Raw genomic sequence first — 16,957 nt, 5'->3', positions numbered from 1 at the left:
TATGTAGTCAAAGCACCATCACCATCTCTTGCAAATATGCCCCCCTCACCCCCCTCAGGCTCTGCAACTGCACTGTCTGGCCCCTATGTGGATGTCCTTATCACCCCACCTAGGCTGATGCCCCCCACCAAGGCTGCCCCCATGGTGGGTGACCTCTCCTCACCCTATTTGGGCTCCCTCCCACCATACCACAGGTCTTCCTCCTATACAGATGCCCTCCTCACTGCCCTCAAGCTCTGACCGCCCAAGTTGGGCTGCTCTTCATTCTGCAGAGGCTCTCTTCATTCTGTCTGGGTTCTGATTCTCCATGTGGGACACACACAGACATGCACTGGAAAACCAAGTCTTTATCATACTTTAAATATCATTACTTCTTAGAAATTTTGAGTCCTGCAGTTTTTCCCTTTTTCTGTACAAACATTAACTAAAATGCAAGAATTTGAGACTCAATGAGGCAACTCTGAAATGATGGTGGTGCCTGGTGCAAGGTCCTGGGGTGGCACAACTATTTCCTTAGCTGCAAAATGGCCCAAGTAAGGCCCTTGCCTGTGGGAAGTGATGGATGAGTATGATGAAGGATGAACAAATGACAGCCAGGTTAGGTCTAGATGTCTGGCCCTTGGTAGATGGCATAGTTAGCCAGGTGCACTGCCGCCTCAGCCCCCAGGTGCAGGAGCCATCAAGAGAAGGGCAGAACTCAGGGCAAAGTCAACCTGGCATTTTCTGGGATGGTCCACAGATTGGCCTGGGACCAAGTCTCTGCTCAGGGGCCTGGAGAGAGCTGTTCTGGGCAGCTGGATGGGGCCAGGCAGGGGCAGAGACCAGGTGTTGGTGGGCATGAGCACAGCATTATTCACAAGACCATGAAAGTCCAGCTTGAATGTTCTATTTTTAAAGCCAAATAGCAGCATTTTTCCTCCAGCCCCAGAAGTAAAAGGCTCAGAGTAGCAATGATTGTTCTGGTCAAGGATAAGGCAAGACAGGAGACAGACAGTGCCACATGATGAGAGGCAGCAGAGTGCATCCTGCACCCTGATGAGGACAATTCTGCCCCCTGCAGACATGCTGGCTGCCCAAACCTGAAACCTCAAAGAGCTGGTGCTGGTCCCCTCTGTCTCTCCTCAGCAGGAGACGTGTGCACAGCAGGGGGCTCTTCATCCTCACCAGGGCTGAGGCTGGGATGGACAAGAGCAGCTGCAGACAGTACAGGAGCCCAGATTCTAGGCCCAATGGCAGTTTTTATTCCCTAGGAACAAAGACATGTGGGAAAGAAACTCCAAAAGGCAACAGGAACATGAATGACACGATGACACCAGGGTAGTGTGCCTTGGGAGTGAGAGGGACGGCACACTCCACAGTGGGGCCAGTCATGCCCTGGTTTCTTAGCCCAAAATATGCCCCAACCCCAGGTGCCCCTTACAGAGGGAGAGGGGGAGGGCAGTGAGGTGAAAAGCTTCCCTACCCTACACAAAGGAGATGGATGTACCCGTCTATTCTGAGGGGTCTCTCAGGGACACCAAAACCTCCCTCTCAAGACTGGAGGTAGACAGGTAAGAATGAGAAGGGCCTGGATGTCAGACAACCTGTAAGGAGTCAGAGGGCCCCTCTGGTGGACAGAATCTGGGTTTAGAAGGGACTGTAAGAGAAGCAGTAGCTGCCCGAGGCAGCTTTGAGTTTTAGAGTAGAGGTGGTCAATCTTGCCAAATCATGCCCCAGAGCAGTTATAACCAGCACTACTGTTTCTGTTCATTTCAAAGGAGCCTGGTAATGACGAATCAGAAGCTATTATCCTTTTTTTAGAAGTTTTGCTTCTATCCCCTTTTCTGGCAAAATCCTGTCCCCTGCAATCCTGGTCCTCTAGAAAACAGTCTGGCAAGGGATAAGGAAAACCCCGTCCTACCCTCACAAGTCCCACTACATGACAGTTTCTACTGCAGCGTAGATCCCTAGGAACAAGGACCTTTGGTGTGGGTAGACCATCCACCGCCTCCACAGAACACATCAAGAAACTCATCCCTGTATCACAGGCCTGGGCCCCGAGTCCGCATCACAGTGAGGTCTCCTGGACGATGAAGGTGGGGCTGCTCCCCTGGCAGGCTGCGGCTGCCTCAGGCACCACCATGGCTTCCTTGTCACTGCTGACCCCCAGCATCCCGTTTCTCATCTTCTCAGGAAACGTGGTGGTGTCCACAGACAGCTCCTGGGGAACACAGAGCAAAGGGAGCCAGCAGGCTGAACGGCAGCCAAAGGGCTGGTGAAGGGACTGTGCAGACAAGGTGAAAGGCCGGCTTTGATCCCGGCTAGAGGGCAGCTCGGCAGGGGGCAGGGAGGCAGGGAGCACAGCCCTGGGCGGGTGGAGGCCAGCAGCCCTGAGCCTCTCCCTCTCCGGACTGAGACCCCTCTGCCCACCAAGCCAGCGCTGCCCGTGGGGAGGGGCTGGGCAGCTGCCGTGGGACGGTGCAGGCTCATGGCTCAGGCAGATTATCAGAGAAACGGGTGCTGGGGGAGGAGAAAGGAGAGGGATGGAGGGAACCTGGAAGGTCTGGCAGTAAGCAGCCTGGAGAGGGGAGAGGGGGGCCATGTGGGCCAAGAGGCGCTACCTGGCTGTAGCTTTTGCAGTGAAGTCGCTTCTGCCAGGACAGGGGCAGGAGGGCACGGAGTCTGGGCAACACGGGGTAAATGGTCCGAGGGTTCAGGGTCCGGCCCCGCATTCCCCCTGAAGGCAAAGGGGCTTGATGGGAAGCGGGACACACCCAACAAGCTGTCTGCTCTTGGTCATGGAGCCCCCCACCCTGCCCACCTCCCAGAGGTCAGGCAAGAAGCCTGGCTGTTATAGACACCCAGGAGCCCGGAATTCCCTGAGCCCCAGACTCCAGATTTCCTGAGCACCCTCCCCAGCCCATCCTATTTCACTGTGCCCCCATCTCACACCCCCTCACCAGTGAGCAGACTGACAGTCAGGCCCACCACAATGACTGTGGTGGAGTTGTGAGCGCTGTACCATAAATATGACAGGGAATAGAGCCGCTGTAGCCCTGTGGGCCTGGGGAGAGCAGAGGAGTGAGGACAATTAACAATTCATTGACAGGGCCCTCCTCGGGCACCTGGCCCCTCTGACCTGCACAGTCCTAAGGTCTTGGGACCCAGCATCCAATATTTCCCTGTGACCCCTGGTGACCCAGCATCCAATATTTCCCTGTGACCCCTGGTGACCTGTCCCTAGCAAGGCCCCTGCGACCTCTGGTGGCCCATCCCTAGCAAGGCCCCTGGGAAAACCTGCCCCCGCCCCACCACCAAATGAGCTATTCTTCCCAAGGAGAAAGTAAGTGAGCCCTAACTCACTTGGAGAGCGTGATCGAGGGCATCAATGCGGTCATGGTGACAGCAGTCAGATTGCTAGGCAGGGAAAAGCTGGATCCATTAAGCGGAGAAGGAGCCGTGCTGGAGCCCATACTGGTCACTATGCTCCCAATGCCGATCCAGAAGGCCATGATGAGTCCAGCCAACAAGCCCACAATGGCACCCTGCCCAGAGAACACACTCTCCTGTCGCCATGCCAACCCAACAAACCCGCCTGCCAGTTCCCGGCATCCCTGGTGATAGCCTTGCTGTGCCATTCCCCAGGCGCCCCTGCACATGACTGTGGAGCTGGGTGTGTCACTCACTGGAGGGTTTGCACAAGGAAAGAACATCCCAAGGCAGAAGAGTCCGAGCAGTGGCCCCCCAACCATGCCAAAGATGCTGATTGCTGCCTGCAGAGGACAGTGTTGAAAAAATAAGGGAAAACGAACACATAGGCTTAGATACCCGTAGCCTGACTAACATAAAGCACAGCTACACACTGTTGCCCCAAAGCCCCCGTCAGATCTGTCTTTTCTTCTTGGAAGCATCAGAACACAGGATTCCAGACAGTCGTAATGTTTAAGGGAATGTGCTTTGGGTTCTCCTGAGGCTGATCCTTAGATAATGTTCCAGGAATGACCCTGGAGCTCTTGGCTACTTGAGAATCTGTTCACAGCTAAAGGTGGTCCACCAAAGGGGGAGCGGCTCTGACACCTGCCCCCATACCATTCCTTTCACAGTGGCTGTCTTCCTCAACTTCCCATTTCAATCAGCTCCTTTTCTCCCTTAAAAACTGCTTTCTTCTCTCCATAGGCCTTACCTGTAGCACAGGTCCCATCTTGGAGGAAATAAAGGCCATTCCCAGACAAAGCAGCCCATAGCCAAAAGCTGCGAGAAAGGAAGGGAAGAAACAAGCAGATGTGAATCCACACAATAAAAAGGTATAAAAGTTGAGCAAAGGTCCTTCTCCAGCCAAAGTGTGTCCCTGGAAGCAGGGCCGATATTACTTCGTGCCCCAGCTCCAGGTCCCTCCCACCCTCTCTCCAGGCCTATGTGAGTCAGAGACCTCCCCAGAAAATCCCTGAGACGTAAACAAGATCCTGCGATTCAATCGGCAAGCGCTGAGCCCAGGCCAAAGCTGATGCTTTAAAGCAAACTGACGACAGTGCTGAGGGCGTGTCTTAGAGCGTGACCGAAGAGACAGGAAGCACAAGCCCACCAAGAATTCTGGAAAGCATGGTGGCGTGAACTTCAGAGAACCGAGGGAACCAGGGCCGGATCAGGTCTTCCATTGTAACCGTTGCCAATGAATTAAAAGCAGAGGATATGGTGCTGAAAGGAGAAAGAGAAAGACGAGTTGCACTGAATCTGGGAGTGGAGGAAGGCAAAACTAACAAAGTTTTCTATTGTGGAACTAATGCCCTCAGGTAAGAGATGACGAGTGTAGCCAAAAAGCCACCCTCACAGCTGGCAGCTGGAAAGCCAGGACACCTGTCCTTTCCTGAGGGGGGTGCAGGTTTTAAGTAGATCCATTCCTGGTATTGTAGAAGTATCCCTCACCCAAAAGGGGGGGTCTCGGGAGAGAGACGCCCTGTCTACACAGGTGAGCTGTCCTCTGTCATCTACAGGTAGACAGGCATAACAACAAACTCAGGGGGATCCCCTCCTCCACCTGACCTTGTACCAAGTAGGGCTCAGCTGCGCCAAGCACGAGGGAAATGGTCAAAGAGGGTACCTGAGGGAGCCACTGAAGAGGCAGGCAACAAAGAGCCCAGGCAGGCCCGGCTGGCTTTTCAGGAGATCTATCACAAAGTACAGGGTGAACTGCAGACAGAGCACAAGTGCAAAGCTCTCTTCAGAGGGGAGCCCTTCCCCAAAGCAAAGTCCCACTTCCTTTGCCCCAGTCACAGTCTGTGGAGACTGGGTGCATGAGGAATAGGCCATGCGCTGAGGGTGACCCCACAGTAAGTGGAGAGAAAATGGGCTCTGGAAAGCAAACACAACCTTGGTGAGCCTCGTCTGGGGAGGGTTAGATGAGACCAGGCGTATGACAGCTCCCAGAAAAGCATGTGGTACACAGCAGTGAGTCAATAAAGGTAGGTCCCAAGCCACAAGGGTGAGCCTAGGCTGGGGTCCTCACGTGCTAGACTGCTAGAATCCCAGAATGGGAAAGGATTTCACATTCATTTCACATCAATCCAAAGGTGGGAGTCCTTTGTGCAACTACCCAGACACCCCTTTTGGGGGGCCTAGGTTAGCCCTTCATGGGCACAGGATGGGGCCAAGGAGGTCTTCTCACCTGGTCAGGGGCTGCTTGACTCTGCTGGGTGCTCATGGGATACTCCTGGTAGTAGGCAAACATGACCAGGCCAATGAGGCAGCCCATGCAGAGGGCCACCTGCTGGCAAGGGAAGACTGCGTAGCAGGAGCTGTAAAACAGGCCAGTGGGAGAGAGGCTATCAACAGACACCCTCAAGCACTTCCCCAAGCTCCAGAAAGCAGATTCACATCCTGACCCCAGTGGGTGGGAGGGTACGCTCTGGAATCCTGCCCCCATGGAAGCAGGGCCCCTCCCTTCCCCCAGTCTTGCTTCCCAGTGTGCCTGCCCCTACACTCACAGCACAGCAGCCTTCTCCGTGCGGGCACTGAGGTAGCGCTGCACCTGGGCCTGGTTCACGCCATACAAGGAGAGCATCATGAAGACACCACCAAAGGCCAAGGTCCAGAAAGTGTGCCGCATAAAAGGGTCTGGATCCAGTCTGTAACAGACACCAACTGGTCACTGTGCCATTGCCCCAGACAGAGACTCAACGTTCCTGGCCTCCTATAACAGGGGTCAGAGGACAGGAGAGAGGAGACCCCACCACAAGGGCCAAGGAAATACTGAAGGCAAGAACTGTGTGGACTCAAGAGACCATGCAGAAAGCTAGAGGACATTTCCATCCCTCCAACCCACACCCTCATCCTGGGTATCAAAAACATCCTGATCCTCCTTAGCCACCAGGTAGACCCCCAAGAACAGATCATAGCTTCCCACTGGTCTCAATGCTGTACCTAAGGCTTCACAGGTTGCCCTCCACTCACCAGAGCCCTGAGCTCAGGCTTGAGGATGGGCCCAGCTCTCAAGCACTACAGACCCCAGCCAGGGGAAGGGGTGTACTTACTCAAACCCAGAGATGAGGCCATGCTGGGAAGCCACATCCCACACACGCCCCAAGCCGCCCACCTTGACCGACCCCATGATGATGACGGCCAGCTGCCCTAGGAACATGACCAGTGTCTGGAACACATCTGTCCAGATGACTGCCTTCAGCCCACCCTGCAGGGAACAGACAGTGCACCTGCCACGATGTCTCTAAACCCATCTGCCAGTAAGGACACACTCCCAGCAAGGGCACTGCTCGCCTAGCACCAGGACCGTAACTGCTGAGACCCAGCTGACATCATTCCCACCCCATCTCCTACCTTCATGTGCCAGCCCCTCTCCCCAATCCCATCCCCACAGCAACCTCCCCTCCCCCATTCCAGCCCCTACCACAATCCCCATTTGATTCCACCCTAGCATCCCAGCTCCTCAGCTATATTCTTATCTCAGCCCTTCTTTTCCTTCCACCTCCCATCTTTATTTCATCTTTTCTCCTAAGACTGACTGCACTTACCAGAGCAGTGTAGACAGTACAGACAATGCCTAGGGTCAGCACAGACAGCCACAGATCAAAGCCAGTTACTGTAAACAGATAAAAATCACATTCCTGTCTCTAGAAGAGGGTTTCCCAGCAGAGAAGCCAGAGAAGCCCTAGTAAAATATAAAGCATCTGGTCATTAATGATAAAATAAATCATTTACCACAACCAGAAAAAATGTAGAGCTCAACCAAAAGGTGCTGATTAACCAGTTCAGATGGGGCATGGTAATGTTTGATTTGCTTTCAAGTGAGAATGAACCAGGCCTGCTTCCACCTCTGGTAGAGGCCGGCTAAGGGCCCATGAGGTAAAAATAACTCCCGCGCTGAGGCCAGGTACTTCTTTGCACACTCTCCTCTACCTGCCCCTCCCGAAGGTGTTCCCCAGCCAGCCAGCTGGGAGCCGGGGGCTGTGACTCTCACCGGCATTGAGGGCCAGGGAAGGTGCATAGAGCACAACCCCCATGTAGATCACCTGTAGGAGAGGGAAAAGCGACAGTGAGGGGACAAGGAGACAAGGGCGGGCAGAGCACGGGAGCGGTGGGTCTCAGCTCCAATATCCCAAGAGCTTTTCTTCACCCAGGCTCACTTCCCTCTCCCTGCTTCCAAATTTTGGCTTGCTACGACCACAGTATCTGTGCTGGAACGGGAAGGAATGGGAAGTAGGATGCCTGCGGGGGCTTCAGTGACAATGACGCTGGCAGGAATTTCAATCCTGCAGTTTGAGAGCAGAGAAGGCTCCAGCTGCTTCAGCATGACTGAGTCTGGATGCCCCTGCCACGTCTTAGGCTCCATTTTTATCCTCACTCTACTTACCATCTGAAAGATGAAGGTCACCGTTCCACAAACCCGCACAGCTTTATTGAATCGTAGCTCCAGGTACTAGATAGGAGTATAAGTTAAAAAAAAAAAGGTATTCTTCCCAATCCACCCCCTACAATTCACACACAGCTTTCCTCAAGAGGCCCAGGAACACAAGGGAATATCCAACTCATATTCACTCTGGGCCCCTCTCCGCCCAGCACCCTCCTCCCGACTCCATCCCCGCCTGACCTCACCCAAGAGGAACTTGGAACACAGGAAGTGTTACCTGTCACTCCCATTAGGCTGAGGAGATCCTGGGGCCCAGGCGCTCATATGTAACCAGTCTTTCCTCCCTATCTTGCCCCTGGTGCTCCTCCCTTTCTCCCTGCTCACCTCATAGGCACTGGTGAGATGCAGGCGGTAGAAGACAGGGATGAAGATGTGTGCAGGGATAAGCAGCCCCAGGAAATAGCAGCAGCCCAGGAACCAGTACTGGGTCCCAAATCGGTAGATCTCTGATGGTACACCCAGGATGGCCACCGCTGACTGGAAGGTGGCCAGCAGGGACAGTGCCACAGGAAGGCAGCCCATTTTGCGGTCTGCCATCAGCAGCTGGCTAACAGTGTGCCGGCCCCAGCCACGACAGGCATGGTAGAGCCCAATGGCAAGGGAGAGAACCAGCAGCAGGATGAAGACCACATAGTCCACAAGGGAGAAAGTGGATGTGACCATGCTCGTGTCTGAGGCTGGGGGCAGGGAGGCCAAGGTGCTCACCCCCACCCTCATATCTTCACTGTGTCTGTCACCTATGGCCACTTGATGCTTCTGGGCTCTGGGCTGCCACTTGGCTGGGCAGAGGCAGGCAAGTGGCTACAACCTGGTTCCCAGCCAGTCTCACAGTCTTCCTTCTCCACCAACTGACATTGTCCTGGGTGAGCTGTAAAGGAATCAGCTTCTAGTTAGGCCTAGCCAGCCCTCATGGCCACCCACCCCCAGGCCTATGCATCCTATATGCATGGAACTTGGACCAGCCAGCTGGGTGGCAGCCCTTGAAGGTCTGGAGGTGTTGATATGGATGTGATAGAGGAGAAAGGGAGAAGATCTTTTTGGGTGTGCACAGCTGCGAGATAGAAGAACCTTCTTAGGCATCCACCCCAGTAACAGAAGAAAAATAAACTCTAGCCTGTATTTCTTCTCAGGAGATTTTCCTGCCCCAACTTGCAGGCAAAGACCCAGTCACTACCATGTACTAAGCCAGGAAGCCCACTGGCGCCATGACCCAGCAGGGAAGAAACAGAGAATAATGATAACATGCCTTACTGTATTTCCCCTAGCCTAAACCCCCACCTCCCATGATCCCCAGTGTCACCTTCATAACTCAACCCTTTCTCAGCACTGATTCCCACTGAGATCACCTCCAAGGGCAGCCCCCAACTCTATTCCTGGCAGCCCAGGCCAACTGTTCCATTCTCTCCAACACCACTAGAGAAGCCCTGCCACCCACCTCTCAGTTCCTGTACCTGAAATTATCTGTCAATAGCAGATCTAAGAGAGCCATGGGGTTCAAAAGTAAGAGGGCAATGTGCCAGAGCCAGGGATTCAGAGTTATGACTACAGGTGCATTTGGGACAGAAGCACACCAGCCAGGGAGCTGGGGCAAGGGGAGCAGCCAAGAAGAGTGGTCCTACCCTGCTGGGGCAGATACCTACCTGGAGAAGCAATCCCAGCTCTGAGGCAGAGCTGCCTGGACAAGCTGTGTGTCTGGACCTAGGCAGAGGCTGAGAGTCGGGTTCTGTAAGTGGCTGAGGTGAGATCAGGAATTGGTGGGTGGAATGAGGCTCAGCTGCTATTTGTTCTGGCTCCGTCAGGGAACCAATTGCTGTGATCCAAATGGTCCTATCGCTCTATGGCCCCCAAACACCAGTTCAGCCCTGGAGGCTCCAGAATGGGGAGCAGAGAACTCACATTCAACAGCATTCCTAGCTGGATTATGCTTTCACTGTAAGTTACACTTGGCACTGTGTGCTACACGGAACTGGAAAGGAGCTGAGAGATGGGGAAGTTGCTTTTCTGACTCCTGCAAAAGAAATACTAATCCTCAAACAATATACCATTATCCTCAGAACAAGGACAGGAGCATAGTATTCCAAAACTTGTAAGAATCTTAAGAGATCACTGTCACAACCCCCTCATTTACCAACAGATACTGAAGCCCAGTTGACTCCAGTGATCTTTCCAAGACCACAGAACCGACTATTGTCAGGGGCTAGATTAACTCAGATCTAGTGGTTCCCCATTCATCCATTCTCTATACATTGTCTTTAGAAGCTATTTTCTGGAGTACTTATTGCAGAAAAAAATACCAGACAATGTCATGTATTTAGCCTAACATAGTGATAGGTAACATTTTTTGAACACCTGCTACATGACCCAGCAGTGTGCTAAGCACTTTATAAACACTCATAATGATAAATAGTGAAAAGTAACCACAGCTATCACCTTCAAAACACGACATCTCAGGGTATGCACAGGACATAAACATTCTAATTCTAAAGGAAACTGAGGCTTAGAAACGTTAAATAACTTGCTTAAGGTTACACAGCATCATACAAAGGGAGAAAGAAACAATGCTATCTGCAAGTATGATAGGTGATTCACTAGGGGCCGGGCCTTATTGCCCCCAGACAGGGCAGGGACAGAAATGTTAACTGCAGTCATTCATTCATGAAACAAAATTTAGACTTCAACTAAGAAACAGATTAATGTAAGATAGGTCTTCTGTGTTTACCCACTAGGAGGAAGTTCAGCCTGGCTTTCTTGTGGCTCTCCCACATTTTGTTCTTGGGCAGCTGTTGCCCAGCTGGCAAGGTACAGCCCCCCACAGATCAAACCTGAACTCTGAGCCTCCTAAGGCCAATGAAGATGGGAAACTGGAGTTGGCAACTCTCAAATCACATGTTCTACTGTGTCACAAATGTTAGTCCCTAGAACAATGTTCCCAACAGGCCAGTCTGGTTTAACCTAAAGATGCCCTGGGCCTTTGCACATTGCAACATCTCTAGTGCTCTCATTCCTCTTTGGCAAATTTTTACTATGAGAGAGGTGATGGCAACTACTGGAGTGTAAGAGGAGAGACATTTGCTGTGTGCAAATCAGGATGTATCGTGTAAAAGGTTAGTGGTTAGACAGACAGGCAGGTGGTTGGAAGAAGAAAGACAAAGTCACAGTGTAGCCTGGAAACAGACCTACAGAAATGGAGACCCTGTACTGTTGGGGCAAACTGGCAGGGTTTTTTGATAGAATTTTTCTGCATGAGCCACAGAGAACCCTCCTGGATGGTTAAAGCAAAAACCAGGCAAGACAGGAAAAACCTGACCCAGTAACAAAGTGTTTGTCCGATTCTAAGAACAGAAGAGTGAGTGGCTTTCTAAAAACTCTGCAATGAGCTAAAGCCTATGGACCTGCATGTCTCTGAGAGAGTGGGAGCCAAAGTAAGAGCTGAGCTACTTCACTAAAACTAACACACAGGCACAAATAGCTGGCTGAAACCCCCTTTTAAGAATCTACCACACACAGAGGCAAGAGACCACCCTATACCCCTCAACCCTCACTTTGGTCACAAACGCACTGGTTTGCTTTGACTTCTACAAGAAGCAAAGTGGCCACTGCAGAACCAACCATCCCAAAAAGGTTCCTTTAAAATCCATCCTTGTGCCTAGACAAGGTCTGAAAAGCTTTGGAAGCCCTCATTAAAATGCCAGTAACTACCAATGCCTTAGAAATGTGCCAGGCCAACTGAAAGTAAGATTTCTGGAGATTCCAGAAACCTGGGGGCGTGCAGAAGGGAAGCCTGCGCTGACTGCTCAAGATGAGCTCTGGTTAGCTCTCATGAGCTTTTGGATGGTCCTAACCAAGCCAGCACTCGGTCCCTCTGGGCGCGGGGCTTGCAGGCACCTTCGCTCAGGGCCCCTGGCACCCTAGGACAGATTCCACTCGACTTCCCCTTACCTCCGTAGCTCAGCAAGGGCTAAGAAGGTCCCTTCGTCCTTCCTGAGAGCAGCATCGCTCCGTCTTCCTGGGAAGGCAAAGGAGATGAAGAGCTAGGAGTCTCTCCCACCCTTACCTCCCCGCCAGGGCTCCGGACGCCGCGCGGTATCAGGGCTGAAGTGAAGGGGCAGAGTTCCCGGGGCGTCTCCAGGCTTGTCTCCTCCCGCGGAGGTTTGCCCTTCACTCCTAGCTCCTTCATCCCCTTTACGCCCTTTACTTCCTGGCTTCCCTTCTCCCCTCCACATGTGAAGTGGCGGAACCACTACCACCACCTTGCGGCTCGCACCTCGGATATTCCCGGGGACCCCAAGCGAGCCCCCAAGCCGCTCTCCCCGCCCTAACGCCACTCTCCGAAGCCCCTCGGCGCCTGCCCACTGCCTCCAGGACCGCCTCCGTCCGGCCCACCTGCCGGGTCTCCACACGTGGGTCCCGCCTTGGCGAAAGCAAGGCCTGCATTGCCCTGGCCGGGTGACAGCCGGGCCCCGCCCCCTTCCCGCCTCCTTCCCGCCATGTTTACTGAGGGCGAATAGTGTGGCCCTGAGCGGCTACGGAGACGCGACCTCGGCGTCCGGGGTGGAGGAACGTGGGGGTGAAAGCGCAGCGGCAGGGAGTCCTTCGCTAGCGCGGGAGATGAGAGGTTCGGCCAGTTCCCGATAACGACGACTGGGACGTACAAAGAAAGAGCTGAATCCCTCAGGCAGCGGCAACCCAACGCCCACACGGGGCCTACTAGGCCACGCCCCGGGGGCGTAGCCACAGGTGCAAGTATCGCGAGCCACGGAGAAGGACGAAGGGAGCGAAAAATGGCCTGCTGGGGGTCCGTCAGTCCTCCGAGCTTCGTACCCTGGGCTGCGGCTTTGCTCCTCGCTCTGGGCGTGGATGGGGCTTTGGCACTACCAGAGGTACAAAGGCAAGTTAGAGGTCAGGCTGAAGCAGAGTCGCTGGTGGGGCGTACGTCGCGCTCGCCCACCTTCGTCTTGGCCTTGGCGACTCGCAGCTCCGATTCCGTCCCCGAGCCCCCCACCAGCCGGAACCTAGCCGGCTCCCGCTCCCGAGTACTCATGCTGGGCAGGTGTTCCCCACCCCACTAGCCCTCGTCTTAGCAATGTAGACCTTTGAAATCAGATCTTGCTCTTTAATCTTTGGATAACCGAGTTCTTCTACTGATGAGTCCCTCTGGCTCTTCTGCAAGCTCACCACTCACAAATGCGGGTATATCGTGCGGTGGTGGCAGTAGTGTACTTTGCGTAATGCTTGATGAGTTCTTTGTGTAACTGCAGCCCTTCTAACACCTGGTCAAACCGAGTCTGTCAGGCTGAAAAGTCACTGGAATATATTCGAAAAGAAATTCTCAAAGATGAGAGCTTTTCCTGGGGGAGGTCTGATACAGATGGGCTCTGGCGCGTTGATTTGGGACCTGTCTCCAGGGGAGGAAGTGGATCTCCTAGTCAAACTTGATAAAGGGTCCAAGTAGGACCCTTCCCTACTCTGTGGTAGAGAATTTCTGCAGTGTACTGAGTTAACTTGATCCCTGTGTGTTCTTTTTTTTTTTTTTATAGTTTTCTTTGATGAGTCAATATTTTTCTCTTTTCTGCAGATATGCATCCAGTGTCCAGGGACTGTTCGAAATTTGTCAGAAGTGGCCCATTATTGTAAGCAGACACCAGGGCTAATGCTGCATGCCCGCTGCTGCCTGAATCAGAAGGGCACCATCCTGGGGTGAGGGAGGAGGAGACATTCCTGGCTACTGGAAGGGTTCCCAAACCAGATTGTTAAAAGCTTACCTGATAGGCTTTTGGAATAAATACTGGTGCCTATTTTGGAGGCATCTAAATCATGATTCTCAGACTTTTAAATCTGTTAGAGCATTTTTGGCTAGGTAAACAACCCTGTGCTGCTTCGTGGTTGAAACTGCATAAAGTCATAATCTTTGCCCATTTTTAAAAGCCTTCTGTGGCTTCATTTTTAAAAAAGCTTTGTTCTTTTGTGTATTAGCAACAAGAGTTTGAATTGTTTCGTGTGTCTCTGTGAAATGACTCCCTTGACTTCCAAGACACCATGCTGATACGGTTTTCTTCCATTTCGAGGAATTTATGTTTATCTTTGATGCAAATTCCTCTTCCTGTCCCCGTGTGCAGATTGGTCCCTGCATTTTTCCCTTTACCCTTGAGAATCCACCTGTTCCTTCGGCTTCAGGTGTAACCACCATGCAGTTATCTCCCAAAACTAGATTTCTTTGAGTATCCTTTGACCTCTCTCCAAGTTTCAGGAAATTTGGGTACCACTAGCTTCCTATTAAACATTTCCTCTTGAGTGCACCCTCACTTCAAATTCAAAATGGCATGTCTTGCTTCCATTCTCCTCTTTCCCCAATCTACCTAAATACTTCTCTATAACTAAACTTTCTGGAAACCACATCTTATTTGTTATTACTCTCTGGCTTTAAAATTCAAATTAAAACTCTTGCCCTCAGGGTAAAGTTCAAATCATGAACCACCATAGAGTGGTCCAACCCAACTTAAGGTTATTTCCAATCATTTGCCTACTCAAATCTTCCATGATGGTGTGGCTTCAGCAAGATTTTTCTATCTCCAAAAGCATTCCACCTCTATTTCTTTGTTCATGCCTCTCCCCTTACCTGAAATTGCTTTCATCTACCAAATTAGGACATCCTTTAATTCCAACATCTGTGAATGCTACTACTAAATATCAGAGTAACATCTTTTTTTTTACTTCCTCTAATCCTTACTCTCTGTACCACTCAAATTTATTCATATATTGTCCTGTGATTTCTTTATTATTGTATTAATGTTTATATTGTTTTTCTTTTTGGTGATTCTCTTGTTCTACATTGTAAGCCATTTGAAAGCTAAGATACTGAGGTTTTTTATTCTGCTAGTTTTTCAGTTAGTGGACCCTCAGTAAATATTTGTAGAATAAAGGAACAGACAATAGATGATGAAGAAAAAATATGTGGCATGATCCTTCATATCTGGCAGTTTACATCCAATCTGTTAGAAAATGCAGTTGGGAAAAATTTTCATTTATGTGGCTTGAAATTTTTTTCCATTTGAAGGCCCTTTATGGGTCTGAGAATCATCACAATGAGATTCACTAATCTAGACAAGAAATTTTCTTCCAGTATATACATAAATGCACAGGTATACTGATTAGAATAGTACTATCCAATAAAACTTTCTGTATAGAAATTGTCAATATCTGTACTCTCCAATACAGTAGCTACTAACCACATGTTAGTGGTTACTGAACACTCGAAATAGGGGTAGTGCAAATAAGGAACTGAATTTTTTAAATTTAAGTAGCTACATGTTGCTAGTGGTGACCTAATTGGACAATGCAGGATTAAAACATCTACAACAGCACCTAGTTTGTGGCCCTGAACACAGCTGTACTCAACTAATATTAGCTGAAAAAGGGATTGTATTAGCTTACCGTGGCTAATGAGCAGAAACACATACTTATGCTCATTACTTTATTTCCACAGGCTGGATCTCCAGAACTGTTCTGTGAAGGACCCTGGTCCATACTTTCCTCAGGCACATACTGCTATCATCATGTAAGTGGTTAGTTATCCTCCCAAAAGGTGAAGGGTTGATGGGAAAATCTTTGAAGATGGACTTCTAAAAGATGTTTGAATATCTAAGCTTGGGCAACTCAGAAAGACAACTGGATTACCCGTCCAGGAAGATGTGTGAATGGAAGTAGGGTATTTTCCTAGAGCACTGTGCTAATTGAGTGTACTTTGCAGAGACCTGCAGGCAAACCCCCTCAAGGATGACTTGGCCAACACTTTCCAGGGCTTTACCCAGCTCCAGACTCTGTGAGTAAGGATGAGGGGTTGGGGAAAGAGGGACAGTGCAGTGAGCTCAGCAACTTCGGGCTGCACATTGTGACTGCCTGTGTTGTGTCCAGGATTTTGCCACAAGATGTCAACTGTCCTGGAGGTATTAATGCCTGGAATACTGTTACCTTTTATATAAACAACCACACCTGCCAAGGACAAAGGAACCTTTGTAACAGCACTGGGGACGTAGGTATGCCATCTCACCTGCACTTTTCTAGGAACTGCCTTTTATACCTTGTAGTCTCCATTTTAAATCAGAAAGACAGTCAAGTTGCTTAATTGCCTTTTGTTCAGGTTTCTGAAGCTCTGAGTACTTTGAAAGAAAAAGTCTTAAGACATATTATTGTTACTCTTCTTATATTCTGATTATTTATAATCTTTTTTCCACTTTTGACTTTAAAGTATTTGAGAGAATTTGAGTTGGGGCAGATACTTGAGAAACATACTTAAATGAGGTCCAATTATATTTTGTTTCTCTCTGGCTCCCAGAAATGTGCCCTGAGAATGGATCTTGTGCACCGGATGGTCCAGGCCTCTTGCAGTGTATTTGTGCTGATGGCTTTCATGGCTACAAGTGCATGCGTCAGGTGAGGAATTTGACCTTCTAATTAGTGATAAGAGAATACATAGAACAAGAACCTCTTGAAAGAAGAGCCCTAAAACCAGGAGCTGATGCAAATCAGCTGGAGAAGGAAACTCTAAGAGAATTGCCCTGGATGAGGAGATAGGTATACTGGGTGTTAGGAAGGATGTAGCCATTAGTGTAACATTGTATGAGGTTTTTTGTTTTTGTTTTTGTTTTTGTCTGTTATTCACAGGGCTCCTTCCCACTGCTTATATTTTTTGGGATTCTGGGATTCACCACATTATCCATCTCCATACTGCTTTGGGGGACCCAACGCCAAAAAGCCAAGGCTACATAAACCACATAGATCTTCCTACAGACCTAAACATCATTCCGATCTATCTCAGACCAGCCAGGGAGATTTTCTTCTTGGACAGGCATCACTGACCAGCAGATCCTCCTCAAGGCGGAGGCTGCCGCTGGAAGGAAGACGGAAAATGAATGGCACAACCTTGTATTGCAGTAGACAATCCAGTCCGCCTTGGACTAATACCGGTTCCCATTTGTGCTGTTACCTATAATAAATGTTTCTATTTCTTTCTTCTAATTTTTATTTGTTAAGGGAAAGGCGCCTTGTTTAATTTTATGTTAG

The 16,957-nt window shown here is 50.5% G+C and overlaps 2 protein-coding genes across 26 annotated transcripts; one reads left to right on the top strand and one right to left on the bottom strand.

Moving 5' to 3' along the window:
• Nucleotides 1–870: 870 nt before the first annotated feature.
• On the bottom strand, nt 871–12,549 carry SLC5A6 (solute carrier family 5 member 6). Of its 23 annotated transcripts, none has more exons than XM_017650660.3 (18): nt 12,436–12,548; nt 11,837–11,903; nt 9,538–9,905; nt 8,222–8,765; nt 7,841–7,906; nt 7,448–7,499; nt 7,002–7,069; nt 6,507–6,661; nt 5,961–6,101; nt 5,642–5,771; nt 5,078–5,166; nt 4,562–4,674; nt 4,163–4,230; nt 3,666–3,752; nt 3,343–3,524; nt 2,940–3,043; nt 2,601–2,716; nt 871–2,200 (listed from the first exon to the last, which is right to left on the bottom strand). In XM_017650660.3, exons 4-18 carry the CDS (start codon nt 8,612–8,614, stop codon nt 2,048–2,050), a joined length of 1,917 nt encoding a protein of 638 aa, XP_017506149.2. In that variant the 5' UTR covers nt 8,615–8,765; nt 9,538–9,905; nt 11,837–11,903; nt 12,436–12,548; the 3' UTR covers nt 871–2,047. The 23 variants fall into 23 exon arrangements, with proteins under 23 accessions (XP_017506149.2, XP_073071449.1, XP_036865348.2 ...); XM_073215348.1 differs by having other exon boundaries at nt 9,538–9,766; XM_037009453.2 differs by having other exon boundaries at nt 9,538–9,630.
• ATRAID (all-trans retinoic acid induced differentiation factor) lies at nt 12,468–16,906 on the top strand. 3 transcript variants are annotated; one of them, XM_017650678.3, is made up of 7 exons: nt 12,468–12,785; nt 13,473–13,527; nt 15,381–15,452; nt 15,645–15,716; nt 15,809–15,930; nt 16,230–16,327; nt 16,559–16,906. In XM_017650678.3, the coding sequence occupies exons 1-7, from the start codon at nt 12,755–12,757 to the stop codon at nt 16,661–16,663; spliced, it is 555 nt and encodes a 184-aa protein (XP_017506167.2). In that variant the 5' UTR covers nt 12,468–12,754; the 3' UTR covers nt 16,664–16,906. The 3 variants fall into 3 exon arrangements, with proteins under 3 accessions (XP_017506167.2, XP_017506166.2, XP_017506168.2); XM_017650677.3 differs by having other exon boundaries at nt 12,484–12,777; nt 13,473–13,594; XM_017650679.3 differs by having other exon boundaries at nt 12,548–12,785; nt 13,473–13,594.
• Nucleotides 16,907–16,957: the final 51 nt, after the last annotated feature.

Source organism: Manis javanica, chromosome 1, assembly GCF_040802235.1.
Source record: "Manis javanica isolate MJ-LG chromosome 1, MJ_LKY, whole genome shotgun sequence".
Lineage (NCBI taxonomy): Eukaryota > Metazoa > Chordata > Mammalia > Pholidota > Manidae > Manis > Manis javanica.
The sequence above is the reverse complement of the archived record's forward strand: the minus strand, read 5'-3'. Positions and strand labels throughout refer to the sequence as shown.

Excerpts from the sequence above, each read along its gene's own strand:
- SLC5A6 (XM_017650673.3), bottom strand. The coding sequence starts at position 8,614 with ATGAGGGTGGGGGTGAGCACCTTGGCCTCCCTGCCCCCAGCCTCAGAC. Across the intron at positions 6,662-7,001 it reads GTACTGTCTACACTGCTCTG|GGTGGGCTGAAGGCAGTCAT; the intron begins GTAAGTGCAGTC and ends TGTTCCCTGCAG. Across the intron at positions 3,753-4,162 it reads AGATGGGACCTGTGCTACAG|GCAGCAATCAGCATCTTTGG; the intron begins GTAAGGCCTATG and ends TGTCCTCTGCAG.
- ATRAID (XM_017650677.3), top strand. The coding sequence starts at position 12,679 with ATGGCCTGCTGGGGGTCCGTCAGTCCTCCGAGCTTCGTACCCTGGGCT. Across the intron at positions 13,595-15,380 it reads CAGAAGGGCACCATCCTGGG|GCTGGATCTCCAGAACTGTT; the intron begins GTGAGGGAGGAG and ends TTATTTCCACAG. Across the intron at positions 15,453-15,644 it reads GCACATACTGCTATCATCAT|AGACCTGCAGGCAAACCCCC; the intron begins GTAAGTGGTTAG and ends TGTACTTTGCAG.